At 27.9% G+C, this 19,356-nt stretch overlaps 3 protein-coding genes across 9 annotated transcripts; all 3 read right to left on the reverse strand.

Moving 5' to 3' along the window:
* Window positions 1-135: 135 nt before the first annotated feature.
* On the reverse strand, window positions 136-5,010 carry LOC124425486. Of its 7 annotated transcripts, none has more exons than XM_046965862.1 (3): window positions 4,696-5,010; window positions 3,339-4,073; window positions 136-2,513 (listed from the first exon to the last, which is right to left on the reverse strand). In XM_046965862.1, the coding sequence occupies exon 3, from the start codon at window positions 2,292-2,294 to the stop codon at window positions 1,029-1,031; it is 1,266 nt and encodes a 421-aa protein (XP_046821818.1). In that variant the 5' UTR covers window positions 2,295-2,513; window positions 3,339-4,073; window positions 4,696-5,010; the 3' UTR covers window positions 136-1,028. The 7 variants fall into 7 exon arrangements, with proteins under 7 accessions (XP_046821818.1, XP_046821819.1, XP_046821823.1 ...); XM_046965863.1 differs by having other exon boundaries at window positions 4,010-4,073; window positions 4,560-5,010; XM_046965867.1 differs by having other exon boundaries at window positions 3,593-4,073; window positions 4,560-5,010.
* Window positions 5,011-5,546: 536 nt separating this feature from the next.
* Window positions 5,547-10,266, reverse strand: LOC124425485 (H(+)/Cl(-) exchange transporter 7). Its single transcript, XM_046965860.1, has 12 exons — window positions 9,830-10,266; window positions 9,263-9,388; window positions 8,980-9,178; window positions 8,647-8,900; window positions 8,389-8,566; window positions 7,773-8,297; window positions 7,530-7,699; window positions 7,270-7,449; window positions 6,440-6,649; window positions 6,130-6,375; window positions 5,978-6,058; window positions 5,547-5,894 (listed from the first exon to the last, which is right to left on the reverse strand). The coding sequence occupies exons 1-12, from the start codon at window positions 9,989-9,991 to the stop codon at window positions 5,793-5,795; spliced, it is 2,433 nt and encodes an 810-aa protein (XP_046821816.1). The 5' UTR covers window positions 9,992-10,266; the 3' UTR covers window positions 5,547-5,792.
* A 1,223-nt stretch (window positions 10,267-11,489) lies between these two features.
* LOC124425414 (intraflagellar transport protein 46 homolog) lies at window positions 11,490-13,030 on the reverse strand. Its single transcript, XM_046965708.1, has 3 exons — window positions 12,763-13,030; window positions 12,301-12,489; window positions 11,490-12,195 (listed from the first exon to the last, which is right to left on the reverse strand). The coding sequence occupies exons 1-3, from the start codon at window positions 12,993-12,995 to the stop codon at window positions 11,619-11,621; spliced, it is 999 nt and encodes a 332-aa protein (XP_046821664.1). The 5' UTR covers window positions 12,996-13,030; the 3' UTR covers window positions 11,490-11,618.
* Between the last annotated feature and the right edge of the window lie 6,326 nt (window positions 13,031-19,356).

Consider the following 19,356-nt stretch of genomic DNA (forward strand, 5'->3'; position numbering starts at 1 on the left):
CAACGTATACGATTATAATACAATCACACATACGTTTGTTACGTTTACGAGAATAATAAATACTGAAATTTTTATTTTTTTTTGTTGGTGTTCATTCATATACATCTTTCTTTGAGAAAAATAATGTGATAGACATTTTAAAAAAACTGAGACTTTATTGAGCAATACCTCATATTTATGTCCAGGGATTATATTTCTCGTAGGTACATTTTTGTTTGATCAATTTTCTTCTCATACGTATACTATAAGTAATTATTGTATACCCGTCGTATTAACCAAAATTGCAATAAAATATTTTTTATATATAAAATATAAGTGAGAAGACTCTTCAGTGTACACATTGTTTCTAGTTTGATATACTCTATGTTCTACATTAGAACTTAGTCAAGTCTAAGGATTATTTATAGATTTTTCTATCGTATGAGACCCAAACATCAAAAACATACGATCTTTTATAAAACAAAAAAAAATTTTAAAACAATCTTTTCCCCTATTTAAAAATTCATAATGTAGATGTATATATACATATACGCATGATATAATTATATGTCATATATATATACATATAAAAATATGTATATAACTGCACTTGAAGATAATTAAGTGCAGTTAAACAATGAAATAACCAATTCAATAATAATAATAATTATTATAATAATTATAATAATAATAATAATAATAATAATAATAATAATAGTAATAATATGTATTAATTAAGCCTTAAATACCACTGGCTTAAAACTTCTTTTCTTTGACAATCTAATATACCAAATACATTACAAGTATTTATCAGATTGCATAATATTTTTAAACAAGCAGTCCATTATAATGTATTTTGATTCATTGTCAAAGTGGTACTAAGCTTATATCGGCAAGATGGCATAATATACATAGCAGCAGATATATTTCTTGTAATTTGTAAACTTTTTTGTTTGAACAAAGACAATAATCTGCTGCATTCGATAGATCATACATATCATCTTGGAAAATAATCTGCTAAAAATCTAGCGGCTAAGTTCATCGACAGATCATTGTCGCGCGTTATGTTCTGTTTCTAACAAACATTCTCGTACGAGAATCCGTGCATGCTGTATACCCATTTTCAGACGTTCCGCGGCACTACGGCTTCCTGCATACGAGAGGCGAATGTCTCTACCGAGTTCTTCGATAATAACCAGTAGCTGGGCATATTTACCCTGACCAGGCACAGTCGGAAAATTTATCGTACTAGATGGGCTAGCCTGTGCTACTTGAACAGTTTGAACGTTTTGCAAATTCCTTGGATTTGGCACAGTAATCACAGGTTCAGGAATTCTTGGAATTTCTGCTACTTTGGGTGGAGGAGGATCGTTTAATTTTGTTATTGTTATTTCATTAAGCTTAGCTAACTCTGTTAATTTAGCCATTTCGGCTATTTTCGAGTACTCTGGCATTTTTGCTATATCATTCTGTATATTTGCCATTTTGATCATTTCATTCATTTTAGTTTTTTCATTCATTTTTGCTATCTCTTTAGCCATTTCATTAATTTGAGCGATCTCGTTGAGTTTCGTTATATCGTTATTATATTTAGCCATCTCTGTCATTTTTACCATTTCATTTAATTTTGCTATTTCGTTCATTCTTTGTGCCTCATTAATCTTTGCCATTTGAGACATTTTGATCATTTCATTCATTTTGGCAATCTCACTTATTTTCGTTATGTCATTGTACTTAGCCATTTCTGACAATTTAACCATTTCATTCATTTTAGCTATCTCTGACATTTTGGCAATTTCTTGCATTTTTACATATTCCGTCGTTTTAGCGTATTCTGCCATCTTTTCCATTTCGTATCTCTTCGCCATATCTTGAGACATTTTGTTTAATTCAGTCATTTTACTAAATTCCGCAAGTTGAGCCATCTGTACTATATGTTCTGGAACTTTTCCTCTTTCCATCATCTGCTTCAATTCTGCAGATATTTTATTCATATTCATTTCAGACATTTGAGCGATCGTTGCTGCATCTGGCATTTTAGAGAGTTCTGCAATTTTAGATATCTCCCTAGCTAGATTTTCATCAAGACAACGCTTCTTCTTAGCACGATGCCTGGCCATTCTCTGAGCTTCTTGCATCCTTCTTAGAGCAGCTTGTTCTTCAGTTTCCTTTGCTCTAGCGTTCTTCATTCTTTCAGCCGATGTATATAATCTTAGAGCACGTTCCTCTGCTGTTTCTGACATTAGTTTTTGTCGTCTATACTCTCGCATTTCCCTTACCTTTCTAAGGTAAGATTTCTTCTTTGCCTTGGGCATAACACGTAATTATGCGAGTAACAAACATCATTATTAATATAAACTGTCATCTTTACAAAATTTAAAAAAACAAATCCTAGCAAAATATATGCTGGGCATACACGTCCAGCCAATTCCACTGTGTAGCTTCTTTCTATTCCTCACTATACTCCAGACTGTTTTAGACACTTTTATGTCCAATAAGACAGAAGTATATTATCTCTGAATATGATATTTTTCCTGAAACAAAAATTCACTTCGTTTTCCCATCAAAAATATTAAAACGTTATCGATATTATTAATTCCAATCAATTAAAAAAAAATACTGCATTAGTTACATCTATATTTTTAAATCATTTCAAAATTCAAGTATCATAGAATAGAATCGATATAATCGCGTTTTAAAAATAATACGTCGATATAAAATCTTATGATATAAGAAGACGCGCACATTATGAACGCCAGCGATCCTTTAAGAAAATGGGTAAGCGTAGATTCCTTCTTGTAGAAACGTAAAAAAAGAGACAGAGCGAGAGAGAAAGAAAGAAAGAAAGAAAGAAAGAGAGAGAGAGAGAGAGAGAGAGAAAGAAAGAGAAGAAAGAAAGAAAAAGAAACAAAAAAAAAAGAAGTAAAAGACAAGCCGGCGTTTTTAAATGTATAATTGTAAAAGTGCGTCAAACGAAATGCGCGGGCGCGTGCGAACGCAAGCGACAGGTGTAAAATCAGGGTTGCAAGCACGTGCGTAAAAAAGCATCGGTAAATGAGATTTTCGAAATGCTCGGGCGGGCGCGCGCGCACCGACACACGTTTGTATGCGTTTAGTAGGATAGTAATAATGGCGTGGTAGTAGCGTGCGTGCGTCGTGTGTATATGTTGCCTCGCGAACGTATGTGTGTGTGCGTCGCGTCTCCGAAAATTCGAAAGAAGAGCGTCGTCGGGTTTGTCGCGATAATGCGCATGCGCGTCCGAAGTTAAGAAATGCCGTCTTCTCTGGAACGTTCACCACCAATCACAACAATGGCGGACGCAATTCGGTAAATCCACGTACACGTACGAACAACCCACCGTTTGTTAATACCGGCACGCGCACGTGTCTTGTTTCACAATCGTACAATCCTCGGGACACACGGAATCCGTCGATATCGGCCAAATGAAAATCGATCGAACTTTTCTCAAGATATTCTGCAGACAAACGCACAAAAGGAAATATCGGGTCGACATGTAAGATTTTCGTTCGGGGCCACTTTAAGGGGCCAAGCAGGGTCGCCGATAGGCTGCGTGTGACGTGGTTGCGTTTATTGACCATAACCCCTTCCTACCTCTCCGTCTGCAACTTCACGACGGACAGGTGTACGACCGAAGAGAGTAAGAGAGAGAGAGAGAGAGAGGGAGAGAGAGAGAGTGAGAGAGACACACACAGAAGTGAGAAAGATAGAGAGAGAAAGAGAGAAACCGGGAAACTATTGACCGGCCACCGGCCGCGTCTTAAAAAGCACGAAGACGTTCGCCGGACGACCACTAGGAGGACGGCGCCTTTCCTCTTTTTCTATCCTTTTCTTTCCCTCCCACTCTCTTCTTCTTTCCTTTCTTCTTCCCCTTTCTCTCTCTTTCTCCCTCTTTCTTTCTCTCTCTCTCTCTCTCTCTCTCTTTCTTATTCTCCCTTCTCCTTATTGCTTTTTCAACGGCACGATCGACCCACGAGGAAGCCGACTTCGTCTTCTCTTCTCTCTACTTACTTTGATTCTCTTCTTTTATATTTCCTGATCCCAAACGTTCTATCTTCCAAGGTCATTAATCTTCCTTTAAGAAACGACAAAGTTTTGACATTAAAACGCATATTTTGTTTATACCGATATATAAGAGTTTAAGTTATGATCATAATCAAAATGGCTTTGGTTTGATTCGAATATAAATTCTTACTTAGGAAATTTATTACAAATAAATTTTTTCGTATTTTTGTTTATATCCAAAAGTCTAACTATATTAATTATGTGTAATAAGATCCGTTAGATTTTTTTTTTTATTAAACGATACCAAATAATGCTTTGTATACAATTTACTTAACCTTTCTAACAAAGTCATATAAATTTAACAGATTTATATTTGTCTCTTTATTATTTTGAATTTGATAGAATACGAAAGACTTTTGAATTTTAAGAAATTTTTAAAATGTTGAATATCAGTTCTATTTATTATATTCCCTTTATATAATAATAATTTAATTTAAATTATTAATTCTTTATTAGTGTATAAATAAAAATGTTTTCGATTGTTTTGTATTCTTACATGTTGAAATTTCCCGCCTTGAGTTGATGATAAACCGATCGTAACAATGGCGGACGTACAGTGACAACGTTTTTAGGAAATAAGGTTATGACTTTACGTACATTTCGATAAAAGATTTATTGATTCTATTACTTACGTTAAAAAAGTACCAAGTAAATACACAATTTCAGAATAATTTCTATAAACTCAGAAAATGATTAACAAACGAACGGTGTAAAATATTGAGCTCTCAATAGAATACGTTGGATTTGGCAATAGACAATCACATTTACTGGTATAGTTCGGCGAAAAAATACTAAGTAATTGGAGTTTATTGTAGATCAGAGAGAGATAGATTCTTCCACTTTACGTAGGTAGCGTTGCTTCAAGGTGATTCGTTCCCAAAATAACTTCGTGCAACTAATCAAAGTCAATGTCTATAAATTCTTATACTTTCTTTTCGTCAGTTCTACAAATTAGAGGTTAACTTATTATTTATTTATATTTGTGGTTTTTTAATTTATTGATTTTTTTTTTAAATAAATTGTTTTCTTATGCATATGTACGATTGTATACAAATACAAAATTTAATTGTTTATATTTTTGTAAGTGTAACAGTTCATATTTATGATGTTTATAATTAAAAACACTATATCCGTTTATAATTTATTTTTTAATATTTTTCTGAATATTTAACAAATAAATGTATAAATATATACATATAAATATTTTTTGTATAATCTAAATGAAAAAAATATATATATATATACTCTTTTTTGTTTGTTGCAGGTATATTATTTAAACAACAAAAGAGAAATCGACTAAAACATTAATTATATGTACAAATATAAATGAAATATGTATATTCCACAGCTCGAATATTATTTTCTTTTATTATTAATTATCATTCCGGTGTACCTGTTTTTTACATTATGGTCATGGCTTGGCTGGGAATTATTTGTTAATAATTAAATCTTACTTCTTTGCATATATATATATATATATATATATATATATATATATATATGTATATATATACACATATATATATACATATTTTGAGCGATTCGCATATTTTTATATACTATATGCAGATTGCTTATTGTGCCATTTTAATTAAACTATGTTAACCTCATAAAGGAATATTTGTACTTTTTCTAAAAATCATTATAACAGTCTAAAATATTATTAAGCATTTGACCAACAATAATTTCGTCCTTTCAACATAAAAAATTTTTCTTCAATATCATCAATTTATATAGTGTCAGTAATTAAAAGTTCATCCAATCCCATTCTACCTCTATGTTTCCATATTCTGTATCTAGCAACATCTTTTCGTGTAATCATTCCAACTACCTATATAATCAATATTATTAATATTATTTAATTTTATGATTAACATATGACATTGTGAGCATTATATACATAATATTATATACCTCATTGGTGTCATTTACAATAGGTAAATGACGAAGACCTAAAGCTCTGAAAAGTCTAAAAACACGTGGCAGTGTAGCAGACTGAAAAAAAATTTTTTTTTTACATAAAAATTATTTTCTTCAAAATATTATTATAAAATACAAATACTAACATGTTGTAATGTATATGGAGAAGGATTCATAATAGGCCTTAAATCAATTGTATATGTTTTTTCTTCTTCTGTAATATGAACTTGTTCGATAGATGGATATCGTGGATAATCTTTACGAAATACTTTGATATCCAATGTTGATTCCCAAAATTCTGCATATTCATTAAATACTCTATTTTGTAAAAGTGCTATTAACTGAGAACGTAGCACTAGTCCGCGAAATCGACCATAAGAATGTATTTCGTTCTGAAAATATTAACAATAAGGTTAGAATTATAATTTTTGTTGGATAGATTATAGAATGCATTACCTGATCACTGTTTGGAGGATCTACTACAGGAAATCCATTAAATGAAATACATTTTAAAAGTTCCACAATGTGTCCTACATTTTCAACAGTTTTTAAAGTTACCACAGGATGACTCATAATTTCGCTAGCATATATATTATTTGACAAAGGAGGTGCCTCCCAGGGTAATAACGGTACTCCTGCCATTTGTATATGAATATCATAAATGCCCTATTAAATAATTATTATTAGATAATTGTAATTATATGTATTTTATAATTTGATATAATTATTTAATCTGTAAACATGCAAACTTTTCGACGGAGAAGAAAATTCAATCACTACTATATTTCCATTAGAGTAAATTTACTTCTTTAATGATTTCAAATTTTTAATTTTAGATAATGGATAGATAATTTCTTTGTTTAAGAACGATATAGCAGTGTAGTTGCGTGGCAGTGTAGCAACAGTGAACAGACACTCGAAAATACTGCTATGGTGGGAGCGAGAATCCGTTAAGAGGAAATAAAAGAGTGGGGATAAGAGGCAATTGGCCTTACGAATCAACTTCACATGACTCTGAACTCAGAATATTTGGCCAATAAGTGTAACATCGGAATTGTCAATATTTTATATTTAAATGAATAATATTAGTATATTTTTTTTTATAGTATTTTTGTATAGTATTTTTTTATAGTATTGTATTTTGGCCAATAAATAATGTTGAAATTTTCAATATAAAATATTATAAAATATAAAATACTGAAAATTCTGGCATTGCTTATTGACTCTGATTCAATTAGCCAATATTTTATGATTATTAAATTTTATATAATTTTTTATTTATTTACCTCATTAAAGAAATCGCCTACCCATTTTGCCATAATAAGAACTATTATTACAGGCAAACCGAAAGATATCCCTTGAGTTGCTTCAATCAAAATTGCAGTTAAACTGATTGTCATTCTAACAATTCCACCTAATTGTGCAGCAGCTCCTAACAAAGCATATTTTCCAGGATCCAATACCGTCTGTTGTGAATAAAATAAATATCACTTTGAGTAAAATATTAAAATTACATACTCTATCTTTTTTTCGGATTTTTTCTTACACTATCTGGACATATTTTTGATAATCCTGATCCTATAAGTCTACCCCAGGCAGAACCAATTAGAAGTGACGGTATAAAAAGTCCACTAGACATAGATAATCCAAATGTAAAAACTGCTAGGATAAAATAAAGTATAATAAAAATAGCCAATGTTATATCGTTGTGAGAACCTATAAAGAAAGAATATAAATATTCTTACATTTCAAGAGTGTATTATAAAATATGCAATATTATTATGGATACCTTTAGGATCATGAAATAAAGATCGCACACTACTTTCTGGTGTTTGGAACCATAAAGCAGCAACTGCACTGTACTCTCCTTCCTTACAATACATCCGAATAGGAAATTTAGTAGGATCTTGTCCAATTGGTTTACAATCATCAAGAAAATATATCATCAAAAATCCCATTGTTGCACTCATTATTGCAATTATAAGAGCTTCTATTACTTTCAACCATTTTTGCGTTATATATTTTAATCGAAAACATGTAATTTTGTAATTTATGTGATTCCACAAAGCACCAAAAATACCACCTATTATTCCAACTATCATAAATAAAGGAATTTCATAAACTTGGTATGGTATTGAATCAAATTTTCCCAAATTTAATAAACCTGGATAAGAAAGATCACCAGGATGTCCATGGTATGTGCTAAGAATAATGTTCAATGTGAAAGTAGTAATCATGCTAGCAAAAAATGTTCTCCATGTAAGACTTTGATTAAAGAAGCTAGTACCTTCTTCAATACTAAATAAAACTCCACCTAAAATATTGATCTATATATAAAAATATATACTGATATTCGTTAGTTTCTATGTATATGCAAATATATAATTCTACAAAATATTTTTAACCTATAGGTGCACCAAAAGCAGCTGATACACCACTGGCTGCTCCGCCAGATACAAAATCTCTTTTTTCATGATCTTCTCTGAAATATTTAAAGATTCCTAAATCCTTTTTAAATGTTGTACTTTTTCCTTGAGATATTCCTGCAGCAACTACTGCTCCAGAGTGTATCATTGGTCCTTCCTTTTTCATTAATGCAAAAAATATAATTGTAGATTTCGTTTTCATTTAAAATTATTGCCAAAATAAATCACTAATATTACCTTTCCTCCAGCTAATCCACCTACTACAGTGCAAATGACACCAATTATTTTAACTGCTAAAGTTTTAATTCGTACCACTCGAGGTACTTTTATTCCATTTAAATAACATTTCACCTGTGGAATGCCACTACCAGCTGCAACAGGTTCAACATAGGATACTAATAAAGCACCTATTAAGACTGGTATTAGATTGGAAGTTAACCATAATAAATATGGTAGCCATAAACAATTATTAATCACACAGTGATCTACATCTGTTATAATATGTAAGAATGTCTTTATATTAAAAATTGTCTTATTAAAAATCATGTAAATTTCAATAGTCAAGGATACAAGTTTTTAGACATCCATATTTTATATTTGATAATTGTTCTATTGAAATATCTACAAAACATGCTATAAAGGCAGTACAGATTCCTATTAACAAAAAGATGAACCATCTTGCAAAATTCTTCTTAACAACAAATTTGTAGCCCTTTTTTCTTTCTTCATCTTGAAGAAGATAGTTTTCACAGGGATCATAATCAAGACTCTAAATTAGGAAAAAATTAAAATCAATCATTGTTTAAAACTATACAATAATAATACTTATCAATTTTAGACATAAAAAAACTACCTCATAATTAATGGAGAGAAAATTAGTTGCTCCTGGTTTTATATCTCCACTATTAAGTCTTCTTGACTGTCGATTAGAAAGACTTTCCATAATGTTGCACGTGGAGATGCCATTATAAATAACATTCTGTTAAAAACAAAAATCAAGAAAAACTAAAATTTTTATTTATGCAACGATAAATACTTTAATAATTAAAATATTTAATTAAAAATGCTCTCACAACAATTCCATTATTTTTCGTAAATCAAATATCCTACGAATGAAAAAATATATAATAATACAGAAGGTGTTTATAGATAGCGTATACAAAAAATTGTTATAAGTGCATAAATTATTTATTATTATGTTCATAGATGAGCAAATAAAGAACAATCAGTTCTTAAAGTTTTTCATTTCGAAGATTTCCATAGACCTCATTCACAAACGTAAGAAGATCATAAATAAGAATTGATATAGAATACGAAGTAAGGTTAGGATGATTATTATCAAACAAAGAGAATAAAGAGACCCCAAAAAAGGAATGAAAAATTGTTGATTGAAATAAATAAGAACTGTTGATTGTCTTACCCGAAATCTAACGTTGATATCCTCGTTCGAGTAAGAAGCGAAATTATTTCGAGGTTTTAAAAGTCTTTCTTCAACGTCTTCATTATTAAGAGATACATCGGTCTCGTCAATGGTGCTATTTATTCTAACGTTGATGTGGGTTGTTGTTGGACTGTTTGTCATTTTATTTTTTCTTATTAATATTTTTTGGAAAACCGACTTTATTTACTATTGACGTTACGCTTTCATATTTATTATTATTATTATTATTATTACTATTGTTTATAAAAGTTCAATATTTATGTGATTAACGTATTACGAAAAAATTATCTCACAGACGAAAGTATTAATGCTACAGTTTCGAATGATATACTGACTGACATATAAGAAAGAGAGATAAAGCATTACTCATTCAAAACCACATAATTCTGAATCATTTATCATATACGATGTTCCGGAAGCAAGTGAGTAAAAGAGAGAAAGAGAGAGGGCAATAGAATGGTATATACGCATGCGTTAACACTAGACCACGTGGAAGGGATAAGAATAATATTGCGGAAAGGGAAAGGAGCGGGAGAAGAATGGTCTCGTATATTTGCATATGTCGATTGAATTAGTAACAGACGATTGAAAAGCAGACCTGCAATCGACCTGCTGTCGATATTAATCGTATCCTTAATTATATGTTAGTACTTATATTTTAATGGACGCCATCTTGAGTGTTTATATCTAATTACATAATTAATATTTGTGTGTGTGTGTAGTATATATATATATATATATGTATTAATTTCAGATATAATTTATATTTATTTAATATTCATATATACATATATATATGTCTAATTTGCGTAATATGTATAATTCATATAATGTACAATTTTTATATAATTTCACCTAATACGTATAATTTATATATGTGTATTTTTTGATGGTTTATTTAAGTCAAACAGTTTTTAATGATGAATTGATGGAATATTTCAAAGAGTTGATAATTTTTCTTTCATCTTTTTTGCACATGTTTTCCTTGTTCGTGATTATCACTTATCGTTATTACTTTATATATATACATATGTACATGTGTGTGTATACATATTTGTGACTTGGCCACAATCAATGTTTAAATATAATTAAAAAGAAATGTTAACTTCTAACGTACTTGAGTTTTCAAATTAATTATGTAATGGAGTGATTACGAAAACTTCCTATATTATATTATATAATATACGTGATAATAAATTATGTATGTATATTTATAGAACGAAGAGAGTGTAGATATGATTAACTTAATTCCTTTCTTAAGGTTATCATAATTCTTAATAATTTCTGTTTTGTTAGCATTTAAAGCAGAACTTATATAATGAAAGTTATACTATAATTTATATTAGCATATAATATGCTATATATTATACTATAGATAATGCTAGGTGTAGTAATTTATATTCACCAAATAACCTTTTTGAATATGAAATGACAATTTATTTTGTGTAAAAAAAGAAAATGAAATAAAATTCAAAAACTATGTGACTTTAAAGTTACATAGCAGACAATAAATTATGTATGGAGTACATACAACAAAATATAGATATAATTAATTTATTTTTTAAAATTATCATAATTCTTTAGGAGCTAACTTTTATTTAAAATAAAGATGATATATGATATTTATAATATAATTTATCTTAATATGATTGTATACTATGCTAAGTATAATTTACATTTAGCACTCACAAACGATATATACAATAATTATTAATAATAATAAAATAATAATTAATTTTGTGATGTGAAATGAAATAAAATAAAACTTTTATATTTTTTGCGATGTTGCGTTTCGTATTTCGCAATAAAGTGTAAAAAGAGTATGAAGACTTTCAAGTCTGTAGCCATCATGTGAAGGAATGTCGAGTAGATGGCAGACAATATCAACAAGACGTGATAATTCGCAATCGAGCATGGTGAAATCAAGTGGGGCCTCGTTCAGTTGATCTTCAACATCCGGCGGCCATTGTTGCATCAACGTGTCGATATCAGGCATTGCTTTAGTCAACTGTACAGCAGGCGGATGTTTACTTCTGTGAAGTTGATTCATATCTTCGATCCATTTCTCTATAGCCTTAACATTTTTTTCTGCATCCTCGACTCTTTTTATCACTGCTTGCCTAGGTGCACCAGCACTTCTGCAATGAGTTCTTAATTGTAAATGTAATACAGCTGGGTCGGATTGTTCTGTACAAGGTTCATCCAATACAGCAAGACCTATTTTATCCTCCACTCCGTCTGGTCTAGGTATTTTTATGAAGGCGTCTATATCACCGACTGCTGGTATATAGTCAGGAATAAATGGTAACAACTTGTAATTCAATTCTATCTTTTGTGGTGTATACCTGATGATCAGTTTATGAGATAAATGTTTTTAATTCTTATTTTAGAAGAAAAGAAAAAAAAAATTGTTTCATGTGATTTTTTATTATAAAGAAATTCTGTAATACCTGGAAATATTCTGAAAGAGTTCCTTTAACTCGGTTGATACATTGAGATCTTCGAATTCTTTTGGATTATATATTTCCATTTGTTTGGATATACTTGATTCTTGGATATCATCGTCATCTGTCTCTTCGCTGTCTGATGGATCGCTACCGATCATTAATGATTTACCGAATCTCTCTTGATCAGGATATCTTTAATTATAGACAGATTTAAAAAAATAAATTCTAAATATTAATCCTCAACAATATCTTATTTTATTTTTTTATACAAACTTAATTATTAATTTGTTTCTGCAAATTAATCTTGATTAAGTACGTTATACTTAATATATATATTATTTTTATATTTTTCAATTATATAGTTATATACTAATATAAGATTTATACTGTAATTTTCATTTCATATGATTTTTTTTTTATATGAACAAAAATTGACATAAGTATAAATTATATTATAGCTGTTACCTTCGAAATTCGCGCCTTTCCCGCGGTGAGGTAACCTCTAAAATGTCAAGTCCGTCGTTCGTAAAATTTCTTCGACCTTTTCTTGAACTCGGTGGCCTTGGATGATTAACAGGGCTTTTAATTTCTTCTGCATTACGAACTTCGATGCTTTCGTCGAATTTACTGAACGGTGAAATATCTTGTGTTTCTTCTTCATCCTCTTCGCTACTTTCCTTGACGTCCATTGTCGTCATTTTCAATGATTAGAAATTATTTTAATAGTAAATAGTAATTATTATATTTTGTTATGTGATTTTTTATGATTACTGCAATTTAACAATTATTATAAAAGTATTCTGATTAACTACTGTATGTATTGTTGAATGAACGAATCTTTTCTATTTGTTTCATATTTCGTTACCATGGTTTTAACGTCTGATCGATCATGACTCACCCAGTGGACATTTTATATCTATATATTTAATATTTAAAATTATTGAATAATAATTTTTTTTTTATAACATTGCAATTTTATTTTTTTCTACGAAAGAATTACTAATATCTTGAATCCGGAAATCCCCAAGATTAGAATGAAATTAGAATAAAACTAGAAATAAAATATACGAAGAGAATTTTTTTCTGACTGAAACACCATTTTTGTTGACATTCATTTTTATTCTAAGAGAGTGAAAAAAAATATCTTTTAAAATTTCATCATTTTTCGTTTTTATTTATTTTTCTTTTCAAAAGTTATTTACAAATATAGAAAAATTCCATTAGAAAAAGTTGTTTGTTTTAATGTATTTTATAAGTAAAAAAAAAAAAAATTTTTTTAAATTACAGAAAGTTGAACAATCTCAAAAAAATTCTGAGAATTTTTATACAAATAGAGAATATTTAATTTAATTAAAATTTAATTCCATTGTGTGTTATTGTTTATCATTTTGAGAGAAAATAAAGAAACATTTTCGAAGATGACGATATTTTTCGTTTTTATTTTATTGTAAACGCAATGATAAATGTAAAAAAGTTTTTAAGACAAATATATGCTTTTTTTAATCGAATTAATAATTTTTTCAAATATAAAAATATACTCTGTTTATATGGAATAAAATTTTTATTCTCTTCACATTTTATTTCTTACAAAAAATTATCTTAATTATTTTAAATCAATTATTGATTGTTAAATGAATTGATATTGTTATTTTTAATCCATATGAAAATAAATTATATTTCTTATATCTCGAGAATGATCGATGCCTTTTTTTAATAAATGAAATTCCTAATAAAAAAATTCACCTTATTGCTTTTTCGTAATATTTATTCGAATTAATTAATCACTATTTCACTTTTGCTCATTCATAGCACAAAATTTAATAGTGTAACTATCGTGTCTGATAAAATGTCTGATATCTCGGTAGAGATATCAATCACAAAAAAATGTATAAGAGTAGAAAAAAATGTAATTCAGGATCATTTTCCATTCTAGTCGATTTTATGGCTTGCATATTTGGTGTACAAACACTCGATCGTGCATTCATGTCTACTGGCGGATTTAACTTTCAAGAGACCCGAGGCGTTAATAGTTTTTTGGGTAAAATAAATCAATTATCCATAATATATCTATATTTTCTCGTTTCACGTAAATTATTCACGTAAATGATAAATTGAGAAATACATAATAATAAAATGTATAAATAAAAATGATATATCCACGATTATATATTAAATTAAATTTATTATATAATATAAATCTATATCTTGATAGTGTAGTGATTGGGCCCCAGTCTTTCGAGACCCGAAGAGACCCCCTACATCGTCTATGAATAAATCCGTCACTGTTTATGATGTACATGGAATTCCCTTTCATATGTACTTACTTATATATTTAGTAAATAAGCAGTTTAAATGTATCAAATGGATTTATTTTTCTGTCTCAATCTCAGACAGTCGAAAAATGTAATTAACATCTTATTTATGGTTAGAAGATTTAAATTATTTGTATCTGTCTTCAAAGATACATCTTATCGTCAAATTATGAATTATGACTCGTAATATTAGACTTACATTATATAGATATAATATCTGTATATTCGCATGTGCACATAATTTTCCGTTTTCAGAATAGATTTATTAAACACACACACACAAAAGAAGTATGGAACCAAACAGCATACATTTTTTCGATAAAGCATTTTTGGAACTAAGTTTATATGAACTTTTTTCATTTATTTGACCTCAGTAATACTCAGCAGTATAAGTTTATGTCATATATGTATATGTATATATATATACATATATATATATATATATATATGTATATATATATATATACTTTTTATGTCATATATATATATATGTATATATATATATATACTTTTTATGTCATATATATATATATGTATATATATATATATATGTATATATATATATATATATATATATATATATATATATATATATATATATATGTACACATGTATAAGATTTCTGCTATACATGCATGCCCGTATATAAATAGACCTAAAATATCACATGTAAAAATATACGAGAAAGTGCGGAGAAAAAGTTTCTATCCGATTTTAAAAATCAATTATATTTTTTTTCGAGACTCTTTACTTCCTTTCTTTTTTTAAAGTTTAGAGATTTATAAGATTTAATAAGAGATTTATAGAAATTTATAAGAATTAAGATTAAAAAGAATAATTAATTTTTAAGATCACCTAGAAATGTTTAGTTCACCAAGGAACTTTTGATTCGTCCTGTACTATGCATGCATACATAAATATGTATAAGATTTCTGATATACATATATACCTATATATAAAATGTCTGAAATAGGTATTTAAAAATATACATATCTATATACGTTCATTTACTGTCTTTCTTTTTTTATATTTTTTACTTTTTTTTATTTATTATTCAGAAAATATGTATATATTCGTTATTATGTTTCTTTTTACAAAAGGACAATTGAAAACTATAAAAATAAATTAGTATTCTAATATTAAGGAAGTCATATATTTAACATAATTTATGAAATCCACAGATACACATGCACACAAACAATCAAACATGTTATAAAATCTTTTTTTTTTAAATTTATTTAAAAAAAAAAAAAATCAAATAAAATTGATCTATATAAGTAATATTTCTTTCTTTATGAATCGTCTGGACGTGTCGGTTCTATATCGTTAAACATTTTTAACAATGGCAGATTTTAATACTGATCAAATAATAGGTATATATAAATATGTGGGGATCTATATTTTCACTTTTTTTAATTTTTTTTTATTGAGTTAGACATTCATCGTTTATTATTTTCGATGTGCCTAATAAATATGTCTTAATAAATAAATATATATATATATATATATATATATATATATATATATTTCTATGGCGTGCTATAGAACAAAAAAAAAGAAAAGATATTTAGAAATTTCATAGTCACAGTCAGTCAACCAAGCTTAAATAAATGAAAAAGATCAAGTGCAACTGATAAAACTGTATTCCGGTTTGATGAAAGAGACTTATATATACATATATATTTACACATACATATACACACACACGCATGTGCGCGCACCTACACGTAAACAGATATACAAAGATGTTAGCGCGCGTCAGTTACGGTAAATAAAATCCTTCTATATCCTTACTTAAATAGGTGTATGTGTGTTCCTCGATTTTCTCATTTTATCATTAATGATTGTTTGCGGTTCTTTCCTTAGTAAACTCGTTTGTGGATTTTCGTATAGACAGAGATGGTCGTTAGATTGTTAATTCTACTTTTTAGTCTAATAATAAGTCAATGTAATAAAAACCGATAAGGCTCACACAGGTTTAGATCAAATAGAGATCTATCAGGACAAATGTACTCGTTTGTCATAATACGTTATCTTGTCTATTATCAATCGTACGATGATGTATCTGTGCATACATAATGTATATGTATGATAATGCGTATATTTTAAAAAAAGAAAAGAAAGATAAAGTAAGATAAAGCAAACAATGTTTAACAAGAAAAATATTCGAGGTTAATTATTACATCTAACGAATTGTTCATAGATCGATAAATTATGGATAATGATCTACCTTTTAAATTAATACTTATCTTCGATGATAATTTTTTCGTATATGAATGTATGTTCTACGTATAGATGTATGTGTTATTAATGGACATGATTTCACAATATATATATATACACAAATATATATGTATATACATATACATATATTTGTACATATATACTATATGTGTTGATTCATGGATACGATTTGTTTCACGAACCATAGATTTAACTAGTTACGGTCAGATATGGCCGGTTTACCGGTTTACTTTCACCCATGTAAATTCTCTCTCATCCCTTTGATGTGTCTCTTCGAGGTCGACCACGCCATTTGACCATCGTCATTTTGACGACGAATATACTGCGACATGTTTTATGCTATCATCGAAGTCACTCTCGATAATGCATATTACTTCTTATGCATCTATTTATATTGTTTATTTCTTTTATAATTTCGAGAGACAGATACGCAACTTCTCTTTCAATCTCATTTTGTTATATAACGGAATTATTACATTGCTTACTGTAGATGACCTTGATTGCATTCGTTTCTACAGATAGAAGGAGAAGTAAAAGGAAAATGTTAATTGAGACCACAGTATTTTTTATCTTTTATTTTTTTTCTGCGTGCGTGCATGTGCGTGCGTGCATGTGCGTGCACATATGTATATGCGTGTATGATATTTTGATCTATTATGTGTGCATAATATTATATATATATATACGTAATATTATAAATTATGTATATTGTTTTTTTCTGTCATGTGTTTTATAATATTATGATAACAGTGTTAATATTATTAATATTAATATTAATACTGATATATTAATATTATATATAAATAATAATATTATATGGATATAATATGTTATTACGTATTATAATATTATGATATTATATATACAATAGGCTAAAATTATATTTATTATGTAAGTTCATCGCATATTTCTTTTATTACCAATATTTATTTTGTAAATGCATTATTTTGTTATTATTTATTTTTTAAGTTTATGTTTTCGTTGATTTCTTTTTTTTTTTTAAATAACATTTAGAACTAGAAATTTTCTTGCTCGTTTCTCAAGGAAGGTTTTTTTTTCTGTTTTCTTTCGGTCTCCCTTCACCACTAAGAAACTTTGACCAATTAGAATGCAACCCAAGTTCGCAGGTATTCCCCTAGCTCTTTGCCTGAAGAATGTCTTGCCCCAAGGACTAAACCGTTCACGATTCCGACAAATTTTTTTAGAAGACCTCTGATCGGACCAGTCATCTCTGTTTATACCTGTTCATTGATGTGATTGGTTAAAAATATAAAAATAAAAAAAGAAGATTACAAAATAATTTTCATTCTACCAGTCTTGAAAATGGTCATCTCGACTTTTTTACTTACATACAATTATATTATAAAAAATAATTATTCATTCTGAATGAGAGTTAGAAAAAGTAACAATTTATTATTGATGTAATTAAATTACATTATATTTCTGTTATAAATTATTGTAAACTCAAATGAATTAATGTGATACGATGAATTAATATAAATTTATGTATAATTATATATAAAATATAAATATAAAATGATAATAAAAATAAAAATATAATATAAACAAAATACAAATAGAAATAAATATTATTTATGAAAATAATTATACAATATATAATTTATAATAGACTTTCTGTTAAAATGTAATCTGCAAATATTATTTTATTTTTTTGAATTCTAAATCTAATCGAAAATTAGAAACATCGTTTTTTTTGTTGATTTCTTTTATTGTACTATAAAAAAATAATCCATAACAAAACAAATGTATATATAATAAAATATATATAATTAAATAATATATGGTACATTACACACGTTATTCGTAATGAAAACAAACAAAAATAACATTCTTTTCACTTATCAACCATTCAAATTCAAAAATTTGTACTAATGAGACTACTAAGGATCCAACAGATCTTTTTTTCTGTACCAACCAATCTACCGGTTTCCCTTGCGGAGTGAACGAACTATATACAGTATGTCACAAAATTATTGGTACATGCGCAGAGAATTGAGAAGATTATGAAAAATATAAAAAATAATAAAAAGTATTTCTTTTTTTTATTTTTTATTTTTAAATTCATAATAAAGATATATAATATTTAGACTTTAAGCGAATGACATTTAGACTTTGAAAAAAAATTGTATCATCTAAAGTTGAAAAAAAAATAAAGTTAAACTATTTCGTGTAGTAATTACGATCGAAAAATTTTTTTACACGTTGTACAATTTAATAATTTTATCAATAATTAATTTTTAACAATTTAGTAATTAATATTACGTATATGCAAGGTATCCATTTGTTTAATTACATTTGCTAAATCTCTTTGGCGTTGATTTTTTTATATATATGATTTTTTTTGTTTTCAAATAATTTTCTTCAATATTTTGTCATTCTCTCTTCTCATCAGCGTACTTTGTAAATCCGTTAATGATATCATGTTCACGTATTTTCTTATCTTAAGTCTGTTCTAGACTGTTTCAATTGTATTTAAATCCAA

The sequence above is a fragment of the Vespa crabro genome, chromosome 7 (genome assembly GCF_910589235.1).
Source record: "Vespa crabro chromosome 7, iyVesCrab1.2, whole genome shotgun sequence".
Lineage (NCBI taxonomy): Eukaryota > Metazoa > Arthropoda > Insecta > Hymenoptera > Vespidae > Vespa > Vespa crabro.